The following is a 25,082-nucleotide window of genomic DNA, read 5'->3' as shown; positions in this document are numbered from 1 at the left end:
TCTATATCTGTAGAGCTTTGTGCCCCTAGAAGCCTATCCTGAGTTTCGTCCAGGAAATCCTCAGTTTCCCGTATGCAACGCAGGGTTGTTATCTGTTGCTCCAGACCTTCAATCTTCTCTTCCAATATGGAGACCAGCTTGCACTTTGTACAGACAAAGTCGCTTCTGTCCTGTGGAAGAAAGACAAACATGGCACATCCAGTGCAGGTCACAACAGCTGAACCCCCCCCTTCCATATCACCTTCCTACTATGAGCTTCCTCAGAGCAGTTTGCAAGATGTAAGCCTCACTGGGCTCACTCCAGGCAAACTCCCAGGCAAACTCCTTCTGTGAGCTGCTCTGCTGTCCCCGCTGCTCAGCTGGTTCGCCCCCGCTCAGCTGGTTCGCGAAGCTCTGGCTATTTTTAAACAGCCAGGCTTCCCTGTCGCAAACAAACAGACACCCTACTGCCCGCCCCCTGCAGGCTAGCAGCCAATCAGACACTCACTCAGGCTCTCACACTGCCCCCCCAGCAAACACACGCTCGGATACTTCCTCAGCAAGCAAACAAACACAGACTCGGATACTTACCAGTCCCAGGCAAACTCCTTCTGTGAGCTGCTCTGCTGTCCCCGCTGCTCAGCTGGTTCGCCCCCGCTCAGCTGGTTCGCGAAGCTCTGGCTATTTTTAAAACCGGCTATTTTTGATACCGGCTGCCAACTAGACATGGAGCTATTGATCACTACCCGTTGAGCCCGACGATGTAGCCAACTTTCTATCCACCTTATAGTCCATTCATCCAGCCCATACTTCTTTAACTTGCTGACAAGAATACTGTGGGAGACCGTATTAAAAGCTTTACTAAAGTCAAGGAACAACACGTCCACTGCTTTCCCCTCATCCACAGAGCCAGGTATCTCATCATAGAAGGCAATTAGATTAGTCAGGCATGACTTGCCTTTGGTGACTCCATGCTGACTGTTCCTGATCACTTTCCTCTTCTCTAAGGGCTTCAGAACTGATTCCTTGAGGACCTGCTCCATGATTTTTCCAGGGATTGAGGTGAGGCTGACTGGCCCGTAGTTCCCCGGATCTGCCTTCTTCCCTTTTGTTCCCTTACTCGTTTTCAATAGTGCATAAGGCTAAGTTTTAGTCAGTGTGTTTTTAGTAAAAGTGACAGACAGGTCAGAGGTAGTAAACAAAAATTCACAGCCCGTGACCTGTCCATAATTTTTACTATATGCCCCAGACTAAAACTTGAGGCGGGTGGGGGGACTGCCCGGGGGGATGCTGTGGGAGGGCGGCCCAGGTGCTGCAGGAGCAACATCCCCCTTGCTCAGCTGCTAGGCGAAGGTGTGGTCAGACAGCTCTCTGTGCTGTCTAAGCCCGGAGCACTGGCTTTGCAGCTCCCATTGGCCGGGAACCGTGGCCAATGGGAGCTGTGTGGGAGGAGGTGCCTGCATGCAGAGGCAGGGCAGAGCTGCCTGGCTATGTCACTGCTTCCAGGGAGCCTCCCAGCACTCGCCTCACCCCATCCCCTGCCCCCTCCCACACCCAAACTCTGCTGCTGTTGAGGGGGGGGACGGTGGCCCGCGACTGCCCCAGCATAAAACAGTCCCTTCTGTGACTTAAAATATGGAAGACAAAAATACCAAAAGGAATGTAAGTTTGTGTAATGGAAAGTGCCAGGTGTGTTGTAAGCCTAGGGCGCCGACATGAACTAGCTGCCCTAATGGAGGGACACTACTCAGGCCCCTCAGTAGGTTAGATTTGCAGAACTAGCAGATGAGTTCTCCGCCTTTGGGAGAGATTAAGAGAGTTTTCAGCATTAAACCTGAGTCTGTTTGGTTTGTTCCCAAAGAGCCACAGCTGCACCATCAAAATTGAGAATAAGGAGAAAGGTTGCAAGTAAGAACTAAGTCTTAACTTCCCCACCAACATTGTCAAATGGTAAATGTTACAGCATGGTTACCGCAGAGGGTAGAAATGCACAGATCTCCTGTTTCCAAACCCCACTGAAATTGGATGTGAAGACTCTGGTGACCTAGGCCATTCTGCACTGATGTGGTTGTGGTAATAAAATTATTGGCTCAAACTCTGAAATCTGATGGTCCATTCAGGGTAAGAGAATCTGAGGTACAAAGGTAGTTTTAATTCTCTTAACACACAATACTTCTGCCCAAGGGAAAACTGTATTGATTGTTATGGAGCAATACCTGATGCTCCATAGTTTTTCTGGTTTGAAAACATAAGTTTAATATTTTTCTTCTAAATTTAAGAGCACCAGTGTGCAACTTACAAAGACTCTCCGTGGAAGAGAAAGCAAGAGGAGGCTTATGACAAGCTCCTTTATGAAAGGTCTGTAGGTGTTTGTTAAACCTCAAATATTTCACCTACGAAGGACAGCAAGAAAAATAAATTAGGAGGTGTATTAGCAAATGCTCCCATGCAAAACTCTAAACTTTATTCACCTTTATTTATATATTTAACAATTCTAAAGTATTTACTTCTTGCTTTGACAAAAATGAAAAATATAGGAGCACTTTACTCCTCCTTAGGAGAGAAGGGTTATATATACAGCTATGGAGAGATCTTGGTTCCCCCTTTACATACAAAGAAAAATAATATTAATAAAAAAGTGCTTCATTGATCAAAAAAGACTAAGCTGCAAGCATTTATTCACACTATATATCACATACCCAAAAAACCCGTATCATAACCTCTTGGCACCTGTCATTAGGAACTGCAGAGTCTGACTTATTCCTGACTCTGCACCACAAAATGACACAATGTTAATGTGTAGAACTACACCATGTCCACTAAGGTCAAGCTTCTAACCACCAACCTCAAAGGAAAGCCAGCAAGATAGGAGCTGTATATTACCCTGGTTTCTGTTGCAACCTTCTCAGCTGTACCAGGAACTGTAACCGCTGTAGCAGTTCTAGTCAGGATTTTTACTGCATTTTCACAGGAATAATTCATTTTTGATAAAACTCAAATTGGAGACTCTAGATTTTTCTTTGCTTTTCCCCTGCTGATGATTTCCAAGTGTTTCAAAACAGTACTAGGAGCAAAAGAGCATTGTCACCAGACATCCTGCCCGCTAAGCACATCTGTGCTAAACCAGCATCTTGGAACATTCATTTTCATCTTGTAAATCTTCAGCTTACACTGAAGCGGTGTGGAAAGTTCAGGCATCAAGAATAAAATATCTTGACAAGTCTTTCCCCTAAGGTTCTACCAGGTATTCAGAGATGCTTCTCTCTTTTATGAAATTCACTCTAGGAGTTGTCATTTTGATGTTCTACTGAAGGCAAGTACCCCTCTAGCCCAAGACCCATTATAATTCCTTGCACCTTTGTACTCAAAAACTTTTACATACTCCAAGGGAATCTGTTCTACTTGAACATGTCAGAAGTAGAAGCTGTCACAGCTTACCCTAGACAATATATTATACATTATAAAGTACTTTTCTTCCTTTTCCAAACTGCATTATGCATACTGTATCAAAAGGAAAAGGGTACGTGTGGGTACCAACTGTTCTCATTTAGAAATAGATATTCAAGAGACTCACAATTTAATGAGGTGATTTAAAAAATTGCTTTCAAATTAGGGGGGGAAATCCATGATTTGTTTTGGTTCTTGATTAGATGCTTGATCAGGATTATCATGTCTAGAGTATACAGATCACAGAATGAAAAGGAGGAAATGTGCCACAGACATGACAAGCATCAATGTACTTATTTTCACTGACTGGCAGCCTCAGGCCAATGAAATTTTACTCAGCAAGATATCACAGTTGCTTTGAAATCTCTCATTAAAGTGTGAGTTTGATCATCAGTGTGACATTCAGTCTATGTTTGAATGCACCACAGAGAGTGCCCGATCAACGAACCAGCTCTGCATTCTGGATCAACTATTCTAAAAAAATGGGACAAGGGTAGTAGTTTAAAGGTCTCCTCATTTCCCCAACACGGCTTTCTTTATGATGAGTTACATTTACAGAACGTTAAACCAGTGTAAAACCAATCCTGAACAGGAAGCCATTTGATGCCCTTCCCTTTCACTTCCCTCAAACAAGCACACACTTTCCTTTGCCAGAGGTGCCCAGGTGTTTCCACTCAAAGCCACAGCCGGCTTGGCTAACAGAAAGAAAACACGTGGATTACATATGTAAATACAGAGCCGCTGAGCATGGTAATGGGCGACTGATTCCCCTTTCATGCCGTGAGGCTAACTAAACCCGCTCTAAGAACAGAGGGAGAGTGCTTGCTTGGGAAAGAGAGTCCCATTTTTTCTAGCAGCAACAGGTTCCCAAACAGCAGTTTCTTGTTTGGAAGTAATAGGAGTGACTGAAAGCACTAGCACTAAATTACCACTCTGCCTCTGGACTGAATCCCCTCCTCTCCTTTCCTCCATAACACTGAGACGTCTGTCTGCAGCACGGTTCAATAGTGGCGCAGCTAGAAGCATGAGGGAGACCTGGTCCCAGCCCCTTTCCCACTTCCCCAGTCTTTCAGAAAAACAAAAAAACATATTATATATATATATATATATACACACACACACACATATATATATATATATATACACACACACATACACACCCCCACACCCCACTAACAGGATAAAAAGGAAAGGGGGGAATAGCTGGAAAAGAAGAATTCCACAATCCAGTGGTATGTCCTGGAGTTCTGTCCCTCTGAGCAGTGATCCATGCCCAAACTCCAAAGTGCACGGCTTCTCCAGTCCCACCAGCCTCTGCCCACTAAGCATGTCTGTTTAGGAGAAGAGTCAGCATGGCCTCTTTCACCCTTCCGTCTAGGCTGGAGCTTCAATTTGAAGAGGCAGCAATAGGTTTATCCAGTTCAAGGTCAAGGCTGGAACTACTGGGATGCAAGCTGCTGTAGCAAGATTTGCAGACTCTGCTGGGTTCAAAGAGCTGTTGACTGGGAACTGGCACCTTCTGGTTACAGCAACTGGAGCAAAACACATTCCCACAATTCCTTGGATCAAGAACAGAAAGAGAGAAGAGAAATGGAAGAAAAAACAATTAGAAGCAACTTGATTTAGGGAGACAAGTTCTAATATTACAGTATGCCTTTTCAGGTGAACTAAGTGCTAGTGAAAGGGGTCAGACTGATAGCTCTGGAGACTGCAGTTATTCTCTAGACAACAGAGTGCAGGCAGAGACAGGGCAAGTTTCCCCTTCCAGCCACACCTGTGTTTCACCCCATGGGACCACCTCTAAAGATGATAAGAGACTGTCTCCAATTTGGGATCCAATCACTGGCCTCTACTAAGACTCAGGTACTTTTGGAATTTAACCCCAAGTGACTTAGGCAGCTAAGTCCCATTTTCAGTGGGACTCCAGTGCCCAAGACTGCAGCTGCACCAGAGAGTTTACAGGTGCGGAGCTGCACTGATGTAGCTTGCACAGCTGTAAACTCCCTAATGTGACCCACCAACAGCGCTGTCTACACCGGAGCTTAGGTCGGTGTAACTTACATCGTTCAGGGGCCGGGGAGCTTTTTCACACACCCCTGAGCTATGTAAGTTACACCGCAGTAAGTGCCAGTGTAGACACAGCCTAAGTCACGTGACTTTGAAAATTTTACTCCATGTTCAATTGTGGGGTGCACTAGGAACTGGACTGAGACCCCCAACTCAGTGGAAGAAGGCCAAAGAGCTGTTGGATGGTGAAGCTTTTGTTTACTACCAGTCTTGTCCATATTTGAAACAGTGACCTAAAGGTGAAAGGCTCCATGTCCTCATAATTCTCTAACCCTACAGTATTCCTTTCTGGTAAGTGAGAGTACAAAGGGGTAACTAAGCCTTTTTTCTTGTTTCTCACACGTATATGCTTTGGAAGATTTAAGTATAGGCCAAATAAAATAGGATAAAACTTTAATAAATGTAGTCTACCCACTACCCCCAAGATCCAATAAGGATCTGTGCTGCAGTGGTTGTAGCTCAGCGGAACCATAGCAGCATCATACTTCTGCACACAGAAAATGTGAATATCAACCAGAACCATGCAAAGCCATAGGATAAGCAGCCGTGTATTCCTTGGGATAAGCAGCCGTGTATTCCATGCTTAGAAAGTGACAATAACAATGCAGCAGAACAAGCAGTCTTATTCACATTCCTGTCAGGTGTCAGTTGGCAGAGGCATGCTGGCTCATGCACCTCAGGGGAGTCATGGATAAATTTGGAAACTTGAAAATGATTAAGTTCTTCACCCCCACCTCCATCCGCCCAAATCCTGGCTCTGATCGTTCTAATCTGATGACCACTATAGTTCACAACCCCTTCCCTTCACAACTAGGCAAGCATTATTAAGGTGTTAGCACTGTACTTCAGGGACCTGAAGTTTTCAAATTCTACACAGAAGCTTCCAGATTTTATCTGCTTGGCTTATGTTTTTCTCATTAACTCATTGGAGTTAGGATGTTGTGCCCTTGGGGGCTTATGGGGGGAGATCTTGATTTCCTGCTGCCAAGAGACTGATGGGCAGAAAAGTCTGCATGTGTCTAGCAGCCTTGATTAATCTTTCCAAGCCAGGAGACAAGATTTCCTGATGCCAGTAACTGGTGCAGTGACAGACAGCAAAGGGAAATCCCATTTCTCACCTCAATGGGCTAATTTCTCCAGCTGTGCACAGCAGCTTCTGGTTATAAAGCTCTAACTTTAGCACTAGGAAACTCCCTTTGGCTAGACTCATACACTGGGTTTTGAAGTCTTCATACGGACTCCATTTGAAACTGCTATTAGAAAAAACTGCAGGAGTGAAAACAGTTTCATGCACTGCAATACCGAGAAGCCCGGCAGGAAAGCAGTTTGGATATGCTACAGCTCTGTTGCAGAAAGGACAATTATCCAGCAGAAACTTACTTTTGACAGACTAGAACAAAATGGGTTTCTGGAGAAAAGCAGCAAACCATTTTTTTAAATTTATTTGTTTAGATCAGCAGCTTGCCTCACACACCTGATCTGTTTTCTCTTAGGATTCTCCCCCTAATTCCTGAAGGGCCAGTAGAACCTGTCACACTGTGTGCCTTGTACTCTGCTAGAGGTTCATTCAATCTCATCCATCTTTCCTCTCTAACAGACACCAGAGGCTCAATGGAAAAGGTCATATTCCTCCTCTGAGAGACAGACACCAGAGGCTCAATGGAAAAGGTCATATTCCTCCTTTGAGAGACAATCTGACTTTTGCTTTCCCAAAATCCTGCTACCACTCCCACCTTCTCTCGCCAAGTAATGAGCATCTACCCTTACCCTTCCTCCACCAGGTTCTACTTACTGCTTTCCCTGAGGCATTTTTTACTACTGCTAAAATGTCACAGCCACACCAGAACTCTCCTATATTATTCACACTTCACAGAATACTCAGACATACAGGAAAAGGGTTCAGAATAAACTGGTAACAACTAAATTTGTAGGCTGCTCCCTGCAATTAGAAGTGAAGCATTCACAGATTCCAAGCCAGGGGGAACCATCGTGATCATCTAGTCTGATCCTCTGAATAACCACTTGTAGATCTCCCCCAAAATAATGCCTAGCGCAGATCCAATCTTGGTTTAAACATCCAATCTTGATTTAAAAATTGTCAATGAAGGAGAATCCACCATGACACTTGGTAAGCTGTTCCAAGGGTTAATTACTCGCACTATTAAAAATGTATGCCTTATATCCAGTCTGAATTTGTTTCTTTTTCTCAAACAAATGACTCACGAAGTGGGGGTTAGTTTGAACTGTGATGTGGATTACGTAACAAAAAACTGAGTCCTAAATGCCTTTCTGTGGAAAGAGCTGCCTGATCAGAGTCATATGAATCTAAACACCTGACAGGCTGCACTATCCACCCAGGGCTCATTTCTGGTGTTTTCTGGACAAGTGAAGAACAAAGATGAGGGGAAGGGGGAAATAAAGTTAGTTTGGAGACGTTATCAAAGAAATGCAGATAGACAACAGACAGAGGCTGTTGCAAATGCTCACCAGGTTTGATCAACACGTTCAGTGTCCCTGCAGGGAGGGGAGAAAGAGCTCAGAGGGGAAACTAGTAAAAGACGCAAATGGTGCCAACAAGGGACACTGAAGTTTCTTTAACTTGCTCAAGGGTACAGAATATGTGGTTTTCAACCTCATTTTTGCCCTCACAGGGACAGGGTGAGCAGGTCCACCCTGTGCAGCAGGATTAATGAAACATTAAGATACGAAAACAACTGATCTTCTTGTTGTAGGTCACTTATTTCTTACTAGTCCCTTGAAAGCCGTCTCAACCAATATGGGTAGCTTGTTCCAAACAGGTTGGAAACACTTAGAATGTCATGCAATGCAGGAACTAAATGGCAATTTGCAATAAAACTTGAATCCTTGAAGTGATTATAGTTCCCAGGGTCCTTAGGCGTGTCCAATGTGTACATACTGAACAGGAGCCCTCTAGAGCCTAGGCCTGGAAAGTTGTAGGCTAAATGGCAAAGCGATTCCAGGGAGACAGAGGAAGCAAGGTGTCAGTGCTAAATGGGAAACTCTTTGCAATGAGAATTAAAATAAGCAAACCCACTAGAGAAAGGACAGAGGAAAACAGCAGAGCTCAGCTCTCACCAAATATGTCAGATGTATGTAATTTTAATACCTAGCATTTATATTTTTCATCTGAAGCTGTAAGTCATATATATACAGATGAGGAATCCTGGGAAAATCAAAACTGCTCAACTTATTCTATTCATTCTTTACTGGGTTTGTTTATCTTCTCAAGAGGACAGAATGGAACAAAATATAAAAATGGACACAAAGCACAGCAGATGGTTTAACTCCTTGCTGCTTCAAAGGGCAATACAGCATCAAAAACAGATGATCACCATCTGTTTAAGTGCTATCTTCTCTGAGCATCTTGTCTGCTCCAATATCCAACAACAGGATTTGGTAATATAGGGATACATCTTCATTCCCTGAAGCATGTAACTGGAGGTTCTTCAAGGTATGTGGTCCCTAACTGTATTCCACTGAGGGTTATGCGCACACACCATGTGCCCAGAGCTGTAGCTTTTCAAAGTAGTATTACTTGTCGGTCTGCTCATGCGCTCTTGTACCACCCTGTAGTTTCACCTGAGGCGATAAAGGGTAGGGCAGACCGACCGTGTCTCCAGTTACTTCTCCACCGCAGACATACCAGATCCCCAACAGACGAGAAGGAGGGTGGGATTGGAATATAGATAGGGACCATACATCTCAAAGAACCCCCGTTACAGGTAAGTAACCTCCCCTTTTTCTTTGAGTGACAGTTCCTATTGTATTCCACTGAGGGTGATTAACAAGCAGTACCTATATAGAAGGCAGGAGCGAGGAAGATGACGGAACTGTGGAATGGAGGACCGCTGTACCGAAAGAGGCGTCCATCATGGAATCATATACTGGAGTATAGTGAGAGGAAAAGGTGTGTACCGAACTCTACGTGGCTGCCTTACCTATGTGCAAGGGGCACAATGTGGAGTGCGGCTGTGGTTGATGCTTGCAGTCTCATGGAATGGACTCGTATCCCTCAGGTGGGGATCATCCCAACAACTGGTAGCAGTGTATCATACATCCTGAGACCTACCTGGAGATTCTCTGAGTGGAGATGGCCTGTCCCTTAACTTTTGAAATGGCTTCATCCTTTATAGGTAAAAGACCAGGGCCCTATGTACATCAAGGGACTGGAGTCGCTGTTCCTCATGAGAGGTGTGTGGTTTGGGGAAAAGGTAGGTAAATAGATGAGTTGGTTGAGGTGGAATTGGGAAACCACTTTTGGAATAAATCTGGGATGTAGCTGCGCTGAAACCTTGTATTTATGGAATATGGTGAAAGGAGGGTTTTCCCATCATGGCCCACAGTTTGCCAACCCTCCTCACTGAGGTAATAGCAAAGAGGAAAGCAACCTTCATGGAGAGGAGAGAAAGGGGGCAGGAGGCCAGACATTCAAAAGGAGAGTTCATTAATGAGGTAAGGAATAGTTTGAGGTCCCACTGAGGGGTGATAGGCTGACTGGGCGGGTATTTACATATAAGGCCCTTCCAGAATCAGGCCATCAAAGGATGGGTAAAAATTGAATGCCCCTCCACCACAGGGTGGAAAATGCTAATAGCCGCTGCGTGCAGCCTGATGGAATTGAGAGCGAGCCCCGAGGTCTTCACACAGAGGAAATAGTCTAAGAGCATTGAGATGCCCACAGCTTCGGAGGCAAGGCTTTGTTGTTGTACCCAGAACATGAAACACGCTCATTTAGCCTGATAGGAGCGTCTCATAAAGTCCCTCCAGCTACTGGAAAGGATGTCTTGTACTGGCAAAAAGCATTCTCGTGCTAACAGACGTGTCCATCCAAAAACCAAGCTGTCAGGTGAAGCATCCATGAATCGGGGTGCCTGAGTCTGCCATTGTGTTGTGTTAGCAGTTCCGGAAATGTCTGGAGCAGGAGTGGAGGATGTTTTGACATGCAGAAAAGAAGGCAGCGCGAGAATGGAGCAATCAGAATGACTGTTGCTCTCTCCCGCCACAGTTTGTGGAGGACGTGCAGTAGGAGTGGTAAGGGGGCAAAGGCATAATTTGTCTAGTCTACCAGTCAATGACCGGAGCATTGCCCTGTGAGCAGGCACCAAGTCCCCATCTTAAGCAATAGTGAGTGCACTTGGTGTTGGTGTGGGATGCAAGGAGGTCCACGATCAGAGTACCCCAGCAACCAAAAATGTCCGCGACTACTATGTCGTGTAACTCCCATTCGTGGCTGGTTAAAAAGCTCCTGCTGAGAGTATCGTCAATCACATTCTAGGTACCAGGCAGGTAGGCTGCTGACAAAAGGATACGATGTTCAATGCACCATTTCCACAAGCATACCACTTCCGTACACAGCGTTGGAGATCTCATGCTCTCTTGTTTGTTTATGTAGTATACTGTGGTGGTGTTGTCCAACATGACGAAGATGTGACAATAATGGATAGCTGATAAGAACACATGTAACCGCTTTGTGTACCGTCCGAAGTTCATGGCTATGCTCTGGCACAGGGTCCATAGCACTGGTACTCATGGCAGATTGTTCAGGCTGATGTACGGGGGGGGGGTTCCCCAGCCAGGATCTGATTATGGCTCCATAGCGACCCCCATGAGGTGCTTTTTGAGGTGGAGAGCTCGGCCTTCTTGTGTAGAGGCAGGGAAGGAGAGGCAGATACTGAACCTGGACCCAGTGTGGGCTTCTCCCCAAACAGCACAAACAGTGTTGGTGCTCGTCGCTGATGGAAAATGAGCAAGGGCAGGAAGCGCAGACTTAATGTCTTCAGAATAATCTATTACCAGGCCCGGGTACTGAAAGGGAGGTGAGGTGGGGATTGTTTAGTGGGAAAACTGCTGACGTCGTGAAAATTACTACAAAAATACAATAAAATCGTAACTATGAACAAGAAGTAAAAAAAACAGTTTTTCTAGAAAGTTTGGAAAATGCATCACCCGTGACAAGACAGCAGAAGCTCCGACTTGTACCACACGGCACTGAGAAGGAACAGGAGATGCTGCCCTACCCTTTATCACCTTGGGTGAAACCACAAGGCGGTGCAAAGGTGCATATGTGGATCAATGAGCGATATTACTTTGAAACGTTCTGGCTTCAGGTGCATGCACATAACCCTCAGTGGAATACAATCTTTACTGCATTGGCCTCGGTAGCACTACAAAAGTAATTTCCCCTCTCTTGGTATTCATCCCTTCTTGTCAACTGTTGAGAATAGGCCACTTCCACCTTAATTGAATTGGCCTCATTAGCACTGACCCCCGCACTTAGTAAGGCAACTCTTTTCATGTGCTGTGATATATATACTGCTTATGATATTTTTCACTCCATGCATCTGATGAAGTGGGTTTTAGCCCAAAAAAGCTTATGCCCAAATAAATTTGTTAGTCTCTAAGGTACCATAAGGACTCCTCGTTGTTTTTGCTGTTACAGACTAACACGGCTACCCCTCTGAAACCTGAAAAGGTTGTGATTCCTATGTTGATTGTACTGAATGGGAAAAGGTGTAGACAATATTTTATAACACTTACATTTACTTAAAAAAATATGCCTGCAAAGAGCAGACTGTCTCTGAATCACAATTTAAGGGAAAAGGAAGGCTGACTCTTTGAACGGGTACGGAGCTGACAGCAGGTTTGGCTTTCGAAATAGACATTGCAAATAAATTGAGACCCAGGAGCAAAACCAGACTTTTTCCCCCAGAGAAGGCTGGATTCCTTGCTTCAGCAGCACGTATGGTCCTCCTACTCTAGAATTTCTCTTATCCAGACATCCTTCCTAGTCTTTCCTAATTTAAGAGAAACGAAATTGTCAATTCAACTCAGACATCCTCGCTGTTCAGCTGCTCCCCCTTTCACATTTAACTCTCTATGGACAGGTTACCTGCAGTGGTGCTTCCTGCTGGCAAGCCAGAATGTACTGTCACAGCCATAGCAGTGTGCAGCTAGGTGGTCTGGCAGCCATCGTGTCACCTGTGAAACACAGAACACAAAGACAAATTTGTCAAGGAGACAGCCCTTGAAAAACCAGTCTGGCCTGAGTTTATAAAGCCCATGAAGAGCACAGAGATGGATGTGCCCCTGGCTACTTAAATTGAACAGATTCAATCCTGGCAATAATGAAAGAGAAAAGACAGAAAACTTCTCCTCAGAAACTGATCCACCAAATTCCCTCCAGCCACACAGAGAAGTCCTCTAATGTATAGCTCACTGATTTCTTTCTATACTTCAAAAGGTACCCAAACCTTACATGTTTACAGGGAATGTGTTAGTTCAGGGTTCCTTCAGCTATTGTCTTTCCGTGGTTTCTCAAAAATTGTTCAGACACCTGACAGCAGAGGGCTCCTTGGCACAGATATTTGAAGTGTTAGAGATAAGTGAGGGCAACAGGGATAGTTTACAAGAACTGGTGTGTGACCATGGGGCTGTAGTATAACCACGTTATGGAGAATCATTTCCTAACAGAAGGAAAGAGGGAGGAATATCACAGCATAGGCATATCACAGACAGGGATTTAGTCTGTACCTCTGTGTCCTGTTTATCCACCTGCTCCCAGCTGGCTTCAGAGAAAATCTCTGTGCTGCAGCGAGACAAGCAGTTCTGATCCAGATTGCTTTCCGAGTCGGGTATTGAAGTCTGTTGGCAAACAAACACAGCTGAACAGAACCTGCACATACTCCCACTTCCACATGAACCAGAAGTAAACAGTTGGGAAGGGAGAATCTGTGCACCTCCTGCTAGGAAAAGATAGATTATGCTTGGACTGGAGGGGCTCAGGTCAAGTATTCTTACATACCTATAATTTAGGTTGTGCCAGTACAGACAAGAGTTCTATCTGGGATGGGACTAAATGTGCATCAAGTGAGGCAGATTGCTTGTGTAATGGTGTACTGCAACAGGACAGAATGAAATTGTTATCCCTTTAATGCCAGGACATGGGGTTAAAATCTACCTGCTGCGGTGTATGTGCAAGATTCCGGACACATAGCACATGATTAACAGTGGGCACCTCACAAATCTCATAGCTGTACCCTGTCAATCCAGTTTCTCAGACCTATCTCCTTTCCAAAGCTCTTTCACTTTAAAAAGCAATATTTATAATGTATATGCCTTGCTGTTTCTGATAGTTCCTTTGGGAAGATGTAAGTTAAAATCAAACATGTGGAGGTAAGGATTAGAGCCCACTTCCACAAGTGGACTGATGCTTTCTTGCCAGGTTGAACTTTATTTCAACTGACTTTGGTCAAAGGACACACACGACAGCTCTTCCAGACATGAGAGATTCAAGAACTTTTGTTCTCAACCTTTCAGTGCTGGAGAGTTGGTACCTCTGATGCTAGCTTAGAGAATATACCTATCAAGACCGGGCAGAAATAAAAGGTAGAGACTAGGACTCAGGTTTGTAAAGGTATGTAGGTGCCTAAAGATGTAGATAGGCACCTAAGTGCTTTTGAAAATCCATTTCAATCTGCCCACACGTTATACATTGTGAAGGCCCTTATCTCAATAAGAATACTTTGAATTAAGCCAGTGGGTCACATTTCTGTCAGGAACCCAAGCTCCAGCTAATGAGAGAAGACCATTTTGAATGATGCTCAGCAGACCTAGCATTCACAGTATCAGTATTTAGCAATTATTATATTAGCTGCAACCTCAATAGCCCAAGAAGTTGATGCAAGTCTTTCCAAATGAATGCACCTGGGACTATCCAGCCCCTGTGTCAGCTAGATCCCTTTGCCACTTCCAAAGAATGCTTATAAACATTACTCCTGGGGGAATTCTGCGCCACTGCGCAATGCAGAATTCGTGCAGAATTAATGTTCTGCACAGAATGTCCTTTTTCCCCTCACAGAAATGGTTCTGCAGAGCTGCTCGCCGCCACTGGACCCAGCAGAGCCCTGCTCCCCAGCTCGCAAATAGAACACACTGCCAGGGGAAGGGAGAGGAAGCGCTGAAGAGTTCCTGGCAGCTGCAGTCCCCGGCACGCCCTGAAAGAAGGACGTGGCGTGGACTACAAGGAACTCCATACAAGCCCAGGACCCAGCATCAGGGTGTTTCTTCCTCTGGATCCCTGGGCTCTGGGGTTGTGAGTATATGGGATGCAGGGCACCTGTCAGCTGGGCTCTGAGGGTAGGGGGTGCATATGTCTGGGCTGGTGGTGCCCTGCAGCTGGGCTCTGGAGGGGTAGGGGTGCAGGTGTCTGGGCTTGGAATAGGGGGTGTAAATCTCTGGGCTGGGGGGACGACCTGTGGCTGGGCTCTGGGGGGGGTAGGGGATATAGGTGTCTGGGCTGTGGAGGCACCCCATGATTGGGCACTGGGAGGGAGGGGATGGAGGTGTCTGGGGCCCTGGCTGGAGGAGGAAGAGAAGCAGGAACTGGGTTGTCATAGAGGTTTCTTTAACTCTCTAGTCCTGGGGGAATTTTTGTTGTTGTCTGTATTGTAATAGGTTTCAGAGTAACAGCGTGTTAGTCTGTATTCGCAAAAAGAAAAGGAGGACTTGTGGCACCTTAGAGACTAACCAATTTATTTGAGCATAAGCTTTCATGAGCTACAGCTCACTTCATCGGATGCATACTGTGGAAATGGCCCACCTTGATTATCATGCACATTGTAGGGAGAGTGGTCACTTTGGATGAGCTATTACCAGCAGGAGAGTGAGTTTCTGTGTGTATGGGGGTGAGAAAACCTGGATTTGTGCTGGAAATGGCCCAACTTGATTATCATGCACATTGTAGGGAGAGTGGTCACTTTGGATAAGCTATTACCAGCAGGAGAGTGAGTTTGTGTGTGTGGTTTTTGGAGGGGGGACGGAGGGTGAGAAAACCTGGATTTGTGCTGGAAATGGCCCAACTTGATTATCATACACATTGTAAGGAGAGTGATCACTTTAGATAAGCTATTACCAGGAGGAGAGTGGGATGGGAGGAGGTATTGTTTCATGGTCTCTGTGTATATAATGTCTTCTGCAGTTTCCACAGTATGCATCCGATGAAGTGAGCTGTAGTTCACGAAAGCTTATGCTCAAATAAATTGGTTAGTCTCTAAGGTGCCACAAGTACGCCTTTTCTTTTTGTATTGTTATAGACATAGTTGCTGACAGATATTTTGAAATAAATTATCAAAATAATTGAAACTGGTGTGATTATATAATGTTATTCTGACAAATAAAATGTGCAGAATTTTAAAATATTGTGCGCAGAATTTTTAATTTTTTTGCACAGAATTCCCCCCAGGAGTAAAACCTTTAAGTATTGTAAATATAAATGAAATATACACACTACATTTAAAAAACCGAAGCATTCGATGGCACCTAGAAGTGGGTTTTTTTATGCACAAAAGCTTATGCCCAAATAAATCTGTTAGTCTTTAAGGTGCCACCAGACACCTCGTTGTTTTTGTGGATACAGTCAAACACGGCTACCCCTCTAATACTTGACATACCACATGTGTGTATAGAGAGTGAAGTTTTCATTATTATTATAATTTCTACTGTGGTAGTGCTCAGAGACATCATTCAGGATCAGTATCCCAATGTACTATGTGCTGTTCAAACACATAGGAAGACATGGTCCCTACCCCAAGGAGTTTACAATCTGAGAATTCCCTTATGCCTCCCCTACCATCCTCATCCTTTCCATCCTCCCCCCCATCCCTTCTCTGCTGCTTTCCACTTCCCTCTCTCTAGCTCTTCCCTCTTCCCTTCCCTAACTGACAGGCCTCTGAAAAAAGAAGCCACAAACACAGCTGCTTGCTGGTATTGGGGCTTCAAATTTCCAGTGGCTCCTGACGTTTGTTTTTTGAAGCTACGCTACCAACAAGAAGCAGAGTGAGGCAGGTGCATTGGCTTCTTTTTTAAAGTCTTGTTACTGCAGTTTAATTCAAACAGGAGGAGTAGGAAAAAATAGGTAGGGGGAGGAGGATTGAAGCAAATTTAAAAATTTCACCACACCCACATGTGAAAAATGTATTTGCTTTACCTACGCAATACATATTTACAATTACAAACTTGTGGATACTACACAATTTGTAATCTTTGTATAGTATCCATAATGTTGCAACAACTACATACGTGATGTAGTCTAGCTGTAGCAAACATACTACAATCAAACTATGCTCCAGATTCAGGTCCTACTCTAACTGCTTTAAGGGTTTGTCTACACTACGAAATTAGGTCGAATTTATAGAAGTCGATGTTTTAGAAAGCAATTTTATACAGTCGATTGTGTGTGTCCCCACTAAGCGCATTAAATTGGCGGAGTGAGTCCATAGTACCGAGGCTAGCATCCGCTTTCAGAGTGTTGCACTGTGGGTAGCTATCCCATAGTTCCCGCAGTCTCAGCCACCCATTGGAATTCTGGGTTGAGCTCCCAAAGCCTGACGGGGCAAAAACATTGTTGCAGGTGGTTTTGGGTACCTGTCGTCAGTTGAGCCTCTCTCCGTGAAAGCAACGGCTGACCATCGTTTCATGCCTTTTTTCCATGTGGGTGCAACACTGCTTTCAGCAGACGGTGCAGTACGGCTGCAAACTGTCATCATCGAATGACCGCTTCCGCCTCCACTCTGCTCTCCTGGTGCTATGAATCCACCTCGCAGGTCCTCCATATGACTGTCGTCATCCACTGCTTCCGCTGGCACTCTGCTCTCCTGGTGGTCTCGCAGGTCCTATATATGACCGTTGTCATCCGCCGCTTCAGCTGCAACTCTGCTTGGCTGCTCTTGTCTTGCCATACCACGTCAAGTGTGCAGCCCACTCAGCTGTTGTATCCTGGCAGCAGACGGTGCAGTAGGTCTGCAAAACTGGTCATCCAACCACCGCTTCCCCTGCAACTCTGCTCTCCTTCTCTCCTGCAGACGCCATACCACGGCAAGCATGAAGCCCACTCAGATCACCGCGGCAGTTATGAGCATTGTAAACACCACACACACTATCCAGCAGTATATCCAGAACCAGAACCTGCAAAAGCAGGCGAGGAGGCGACGGCAGTACAGTGACGAGAGTGATGAGGACATGGACAAGACTTCTCTCAAATCACAGTCCCCGGCAAATTAGCCATCCTGCTGGCAATGGGGCAGGCTCATGACATGGAACGCCGATTCTGGCAACAAGCACAGACTGATGGGATCGCATAGTGTTGCAGGTCTGGGATGATTCCCGGTCACTGCGAAACTTTTGCATGCATAAGGGCACTTTCATGGAACTTTGTGACTTGCTTTCCCCTACCCTGAAGCGCAAGAATACCAAGATGAGAGCAGCCCTAACAATTCACAAGCAAGTGGCGATAGCCCTCCGGAAGCTTGCAATGCCAGACAGCTACTGGTCAGTCAGGAATCAATTTGGCGTGGGCAAATCTACTTTGGGGGCTGCTGTGATCCAAGTAGTCAACACAATCACTGAGCTGCTGCTATCAAGGGTAGTGACTCTGGGAAATGTGCAGGTCATAGTGGATGGCTTTGCTGCAATGGGATTCCCTAACTGTGGTGGGGCGATAGACAGAACACATATCCCTATCTTGGGACCGGACCACCTTGGCAGCCAGTACATAAACCTAAAGGGGTGCTTGTCAATGGTGCTGCAAGCACTGGTGGATCACAAGGGACATTTCAACAACATCAACGTGGAATGGCTGGGAAAGATACATGACGCTTGTATCTTCCGGAACTCTGGTCTGTATGAACCAGCTGCAGCAAGGGACTTACTTCCCAGACCAGAAAATAACCGTTGGGGATGTTGAAATGCCTATAGTTATCGTTGGGGACCCAGCCTACCCATTAATGCCATGGCTCATGAAGCCATACACAGGCAGCCTGGACAGTAGTCAGGAGCTGTTCAACTATAGGCTGAGCAAGTGCAGAATAGTGGTAGAATGTGCATTTGGACGTTTAAAAGCACGCCGGCGCAGTTTACTGACTCGGTTAGACCTCAGTGAAACCAATATTCCCATTGTTATTACTGCTTGCTATGTGCTCCACAATATCTGTGAGCGTAAGGGGGAGATGTTTACAGCAGGGTGGGAAGTTAAGGAAAATCGCCTGGCTGCTGATTACGCGCAGCCAGACACCAGGGCGATTAGAAGAGCACAGTAGGGTGCGCTGCACATCAGAGAAGCTTTGAAAACCAGTTTCATGGCTGACCAGGCTACGGTGTGACAGCTCTGTTTGTTTCTCCTTGATGAAAACCCGCCCCCTTGGTTCACTCTACTTTCCTGTAAGCCAACCGCCCTCCCCTCCCCCCTTTGATCACCGCTTGCAGAGGCAATAAAGTCATTGCTGTTTCAAATTCATGCATTCTTTATTAATTCGTCACAAAAATAGGGGGATAACTGCCAAGGTAGCCTGGGAGGGGTGGGGGAGGAGGAAAGGATGCACTTCACTCCACACTGCACTTCAAATCACTGAATGCCAGCCTTCTGTTGCTTGGGCAGTCCTCTGGGGTGGAGTGGTTGGGTGCCCAGAGCCCCCCCACCCCACGTTCTTGGATGTCTGGGTGAGGAGGCTATGGAACTTGGGGAGGAGGGCGGTTGATTACACAGGGGCTGCAGTGGTGGTCTGTGCCTTTCCTGCACCTAAACCATACGCCGGAGCATATCAGTTTGATCCTCCAGTGGCCTCAGCATTGCATTCTGCCTCCTCTCATCATGCTGCTGCCACCTTTCCTCTTGATCCCGCAACCTCTCCTGTTCCTCTTGCCATCTGTCATTTTGTGCTTTCCTGGACTCTGACTTTGTCTGCCTCCACGCCTTCTGCTGGGCTCTTTCAGTGCAGGAGGACTGCATGAGCTCAGAGAACATTTCATCACGAGTGCATTTTTTTCACCTTCTTACCTGCACTAGCCTCTGGGATGGAGATGCTAGTGACAGCGTTGAAACATCTGCAGCTGCGGGAAGAAAAAAAGGGAGAGTAAAATTGAAAAAAGACACATTGGCCATTTAAAAGGAGGGGCTGATGTTTTTGGGTTAACGTGTAGCACAAACCCAACTAACCCACCCTCCTCCCCCCAATTCTCTGAGATGATCACTTCACCCCTCCTCCCACCGCGTGGCTAACAGGGGGTATGATTTCTTTTTTGCCACAGGCAAACAGCCCAGCAGGAACGGCCACCTCTGAATGTCCCCTTAATAAAATTCCCCTATTTCAACCAGGCGACCATGAATGATATCACTCTCCTGAGGATAACACAGAGAGATAAAGAAGGATGTTGCTTGAATGCCAGCAAACACCGGGACCACACGCCGCCATGCTTTCTTATGCAATGATTCCAGACTACGTGCTACTGGCCTGGCATGGTAAAGTGTCCTAACATGGAGGACGCAATAAGGCTGCCCCCCCCAAGGTTTCGGGAGTACTTCCAGGAGAGCTTCATTGAGATGTCCCTGGAGGATTTCTGCTCCATCCCCAGACATGTTAACAGACTTTTCCAGTAGCTGTACTGGCCACGAAAGCATCCCAAGTCTTCAGGGCAAATTAATCATTAAACATGCTTGCTTTTAAACAGTGTATTATATTTACAAAGGTACACTCACCAGAGTTGCCTTCTCCGCCTTCAAGGCCTGGGAGCCCAGGTTGGGAGGGTATTGGCTCCAGGGTGATCAACAGTTCCTGGCTGTTGGGGAGAATGGTTTCTCCGCTTGCCTGGTGTGCGCTATCTTCAACCTCCCCTCCTCATCATCTTCCTCATCCCCCAAATCCTCATCCTTGTTGTGTGAGACTCCCTTGCAGGAGTCTACATATAGGTGTGGGGTAGTTGTAGGGGCACTCCCAAGAATTGCATGCAGCTCATCATAGAAGCGGTATGTCTGGGGCTCTGACCCTGAGCGGGCATTTGTCTCTTGGGTTTTTTGGTAGGCTTGCCTTAGCTCCTTAAGTTTCATGCGGCACTGCTGCAGGTCCCTGTGATAGCCTCTGTCCTTCATGCCCTTGGAGATTTTTGCAAATATTTTGGCATTTCGTCTTTTGGAATGGAGTTCTGATAGCATGAATTCATCTCCCCATACAGCGATCAGATACCGTACCTCCCATTCGGTCCATGCTGGAGCTTTTTTGCGATTCTGGGACTCCATGGTCACCTCTGCTGATGAGATCTGCACAGTCACCTGTGCTGATCAGCTTGCCACACTGGCCAAACAGGAAATGAAATTCAAAAGTTTGCCAGGCTTTTCCTGTCTACCTGGCCATTGCATTCGAGTTGAGAGTGCTGTCCAGAGCGGTCACAATGGAGCACTCTGGGATAGCTCCCGGAGGCCAATACCATCGAATTGCGTCCACACTACCACAAATTCGACCCAGCGATATTAATTTCGGCGCTAATTCCCTCATCGGGTAGGAGTACAGAAATAGATTTTAAGAGCCCATTAACTTGACAAATATGGCTTCCTTGTGTGGACGGGTGCAGGGTTAAATCGATCTAATGCTGCTAAATTTCACCTAAACTCGTAGTATAGACTAGGGCTAAGAAGCTTTAATGTGGCAAAGCCATAAAAACTGGCTTTAGCAGCACCTGAAGACTTCTCTTTCTGTAAGGGAAACCCCCGGGTGGCAGAGGCAGCATACTGAGCCTACTTTTAGGCCATACCTTTGAGGGAAGGGGACAGGGGCCCATATCCCTGTGCCACAGTGGCTCCCAGTGGCTCCCCTTTGCACCTGCCTCCCTGTGAATTATGCCAAGGACTAAAGAGCCAGTCAGAGAATCATAGATGATTAGGGTTGCAGGAGACCTCAGGAGACCAGCTTGAAGCAGGACAAACCCCAACTAAATCATCCCAGCCAGTCCTATAGATCTAGCTCAGTAAATTATATGTAATTGTTTAAAAGGTTCTCTCAACCATTTTATGAGCACAGCAAAAACTGGGTAAAGGCACCGTGATTAGCCTCATTCCACAGCACACCCAAAGTGTGTGTAAATTAGGACTGTCAAACTATTAAAAAAAATAATCACGAGATTAAAAAAAATAGTTGCGATTAATCAGTTTTAATCGCACTGTTAAATAATAGAATACCAATTTAAATTTATTATAAATATTTGTGGATGTTTCTCTACATTTTTAAATAAATTAATTTCAATTATAACACAATACAAAGTGTACAGTGCTCACTTTATATTATTATTTTTATTACAAATATCTGCACTATAAAAAAGATAAAAAAAAGAAAACATCTACAAGTCGAAGCATGAATAATGACCATATCAGGCACATAAATACCTTGCAACACCGGCTACAATAATGCCATGCGAACGCCTGTTCTCACTTTCAGGTGATGTTAATAACAAGCGAGCAGCATTATCTCCCGCAAATGTAAACAAATTTGTTTGTCTTAGTCATTGGCTGAACAAGTAGGACTGTGTGGATTTGTAGGCTCTAAAGTTTTAAATGGTTTTGTTTTTGAGTGCAGTTATGTGAAAAAAAAATCTACATTTATAAGTTGCACTTTCATGATAAAGAGATTGCAACTGAAAGTGAGAACAGCATGTCCTTTTCAGTATAGACTCATAGGCCTGGAAGGGACCTTGAGAGGTCAGCTAGTCCAGTCCCTGCACTCACGGCAGGACTCAGCATCAGCATGACTAAGACTTTTAAAAAAAAATTACCATAACCAAAATTCACTGTCTAACCAAACAACATTTCTTACCAAACAGCTGACTTAGTACTGTGGGCTCCAGAAATGTGATTAACCAATCCATTATTGTCAGTAGTGGCTGAATTACCATTACACTTACCACTTCGTCCCCATAATCACCACTGAAACGTAGTGAGCTATTCAGGTACTGGCTCTCCAACCGGCTCCTCAACTCCTGCACTTGCTTCTTCAATATCTCTACTTCCTGCTGATGCCCAGTTTCGATCTGACGCAGGCGCTGCTGGATAACATCGGTGTAGACTGGCATCCCATCATCATCCAAGTGGCTCCTGGTGGGTTGGTCTGGGCTGCTAACTGTCTGTTGCCTCCCAGAATGGCCATGCACCCACTTATGGTGCAAGTTCCTCAAGTGAAACTGGGCAGAACTACAACTAGCTGTAGAGACCTGCCGCCTCAGAGAGGCTTTGACCCTATCATCCTCTCCATTCACACAGTGTCCATTTGCTGCAGGGTTTTTCTGGGTAATACTAAATGCTGCAGGTTTCTCTGTCACCATGTTCTCAGTCTCCAGCTCCCCATTACACACAATCTCATCTTTACATTCAGCTAAAGGCAAGGCACAAGGGGAAGGCATTGAGCTGTGTGTGTTGCTGCTGTTAGAAGTCCTGTTTACTTTTGTTCCCACTCTGTGTAGCTCTATCATGTTTTCCCCCTCAGGTCTGTTTTCAGTCGTTTGAAAAAGTTCCTCAGCATTGTTGTCCATCAGACAAGGTCCATGGCAAGGGCCTTTCGGAATCAGCTCTTGCTTTGCTCCAATCTCTGTTAAGGTTTCGGTAGAACTTTCCATGTTGGATGTTTTTGCCTCATGTTGGATTGTGATGGGCAATGGAGGACTCGACTCTGGAGTACTATAAGGGCTTTCTGCTTCTATATGAAGTCTACTAACACCTTCCTCCACATTCTTCTGAATGTCACTATTTACAGTACTCTCCAAGGGGACAGTCTGTAGTCCTTTCATCTGAGGTAACTTCTGGATACCGTTACTGAAATCCATAGGCTCCTCCTGTTGTCCTTTAAGCTCAGAAGAACCTTGTGAAACTGGATGTGGATTGGACACTGGATTGTTTATTAACGTATCTGTATCCATCTCAGTCTTTTCACAGAGGCCATCAATATACCCATCAAGATTTTCAGCTCTGTTCTCCTTACCCAGGATAACCTCATCCACATCCTCTTTGCCTGTTGTCTCTAGGGTACCCCTCAAGAGCTCCTCCAGACCAACATCCTCTTTGGTGGCCTCCTGCAAAATGTTCTCCATCTGTCCCTCTGCCACGCCCGCTGCAACTGAAAGCTCTGCTCCAACAAGAGCCCTGCCTTGTTTGCTCAGGCTGTCCTCATCAAATGGATCATCCCCTGGGTTGCCAAGGCTGCTCAGCTCCAAGGACCTACGGTGCTCTTGCCACTTTTCATTTAGGCTGGGATCACTACTACGTCGGTTAGTTGAAGGCACGTTGCTGTCGCAGGCCATTGTCAGATTGTCAAACGATCTTGTCTTTGGTAGCCTACAGAGGTAAAAAATCAGAATCAAAAGTTACTTTTTAAAATATTTAATTACAAAGGTTATTAATGAGCTTCCCCATTTTGAAATCACCACCAGCCACTCAATACTGTGGAGTTCTGCAATGCACTACGATATTATCTAACAGTACAGTCTGATAATTTGTGGTTCAAAGCTGCTCCAGCACCTTCCAGGCCTTCTCTCTCCATCAAGAAAATTTCTTTGACTAATCTTCAGACATTCCCAGAATCACCCCTCCACACCAAAGCTCCATTTCCTAACTAGCATGCACCTAGAATCATTTTACTGGAAAAGGCTTCTCTAAAGACAAGGGAAGCTGTAGTTACATGAATGTAATACAAGAAAAAAAGCAGTGTGCAAACAAATGCAAGGCAGCCCTGAAGGTGCTATATCCCATGGTATTCTGACCTCCACAATACAGAGGCAATATACTAAAGCAGAATACATTATGCCACTGGGGACAGTACCTGGGATGTTATTGGGGATACTCCGTATACTGAACTCTGTTTTTTCTGTTAATTTATTCCAAACCTATTTTCTGCTCTGATGTGTTTGTTACACAACAATCCAGGAAGCTGAATACTTTCAAAATTGAAATGACCACACAGGGGTTTTTGTTAGCCATTTAAACAGTCCCACCATGAAAATAGTGAAAAAGCACCTCCCTCCCACACCAAGTGCTCCTCTCCTTAAATCCCACAACATTCTCTGTTGATCTTACTTTACAGGATGGGATTTCTGGGCTCTAGCCTCACCTGCCCAGAGACTGATCTTCAGGGCTGGAGCCTGGAACTGGGTAAGGGGCACAGGTGTCATCCGCAGGGGTGGAGGGGGAAGAACATGGCAGGTAAACAGCACTCCAGAGCATTAAATTACGGACATGACACACGGGATACAGCACCTAAAATGAGAAAATATGGCACGTTCATGTTTAGAAATGTTAACCTGTCTCTCTCCAGGACTTTTGCTACTTTAATTTTACAGCTCAGGTTCGCAGCCGAGAGATTGCACTGGATCCCCAGATAATTTGGGGTCTAAGCAGCAACAATGGCATTTTTAATAATTTACTCATAGCGATCAAGTTGTTACCCTTGCCTTCAGATATGGGGATTTAGGGAGGGGAAGGGTTTAAATAACTTAGAAAAATCTTTACTTCAATAAACACTGACATTTTAACTGTTCTCTACAGGTTTTTATGGCATGCCCATCACCACAGTATCTGAATGCCTAACATATACTTCTATCAAATATACATAAAGATGACTGTGCCTCTCCCCCCCAGTCCCTTGTGATAGTTTCTTACTATGGGAGAACTAACTGAAAACATGAAAGTGATTAAATTAGATATGTGCAAAGACTTCCATAACATTTTTTGTTATGCCAGTTTTTTGACAAAATTCTCTGGGAGT

At 45.4% G+C, this 25,082-nt stretch overlaps 1 protein-coding gene across 14 annotated transcripts in view; it reads right to left on the bottom strand.

The window, feature by feature from the left end:
- Positions 1-2,436: 2,436 nt before the first annotated feature.
- Positions 2,437-25,082, bottom strand: part of MTMR3 (myotubularin related protein 3) — a 241,644-nt gene continuing 218,998 nt past the window's right edge. For 8 of the 14 annotated variants that reach the window (XM_073313592.2, XM_073313591.2, XM_073313593.2 and 5 more), the window contains 6 exons: positions 24,429-24,574; positions 22,234-23,656; positions 13,045-13,155; positions 12,404-12,492; positions 7,981-8,007; positions 2,437-4,985 (listed from right to left, as the gene is read on the bottom strand). In XM_073313592.2, the coding sequence (XP_073169693.1) occupies positions 4,814-4,985; positions 7,981-8,007; positions 12,404-12,492; positions 13,045-13,155; positions 22,234-23,656; positions 24,429-24,574 (1,968 nt within the window). In that variant the 3' untranslated portion in view covers positions 2,437-4,813. Of the gene's footprint in view, positions 4,986-7,980; positions 8,008-11,600; positions 12,309-12,403; positions 12,493-13,044; positions 13,156-18,474; positions 19,396-20,041; positions 20,634-22,233; positions 23,657-24,428; positions 24,575-25,082 lie in introns of those variants that run through there. The other 6 variants (XM_073313596.2, XM_073313597.2, XM_073313600.2 and 3 more) reach the window with 6 other exon arrangements.

Source organism: Lepidochelys kempii, chromosome 15 (assembly GCF_965140285.1).
Source record: "Lepidochelys kempii isolate rLepKem1 chromosome 15, rLepKem1.hap1, whole genome shotgun sequence".
NCBI classification, from domain to species: domain Eukaryota; kingdom Metazoa; phylum Chordata; order Testudines; family Cheloniidae; genus Lepidochelys; species Lepidochelys kempii.
The sequence above is the reverse complement of the archived record's forward strand: the minus strand, read 5'-3'. Positions and strand labels throughout refer to the sequence as shown.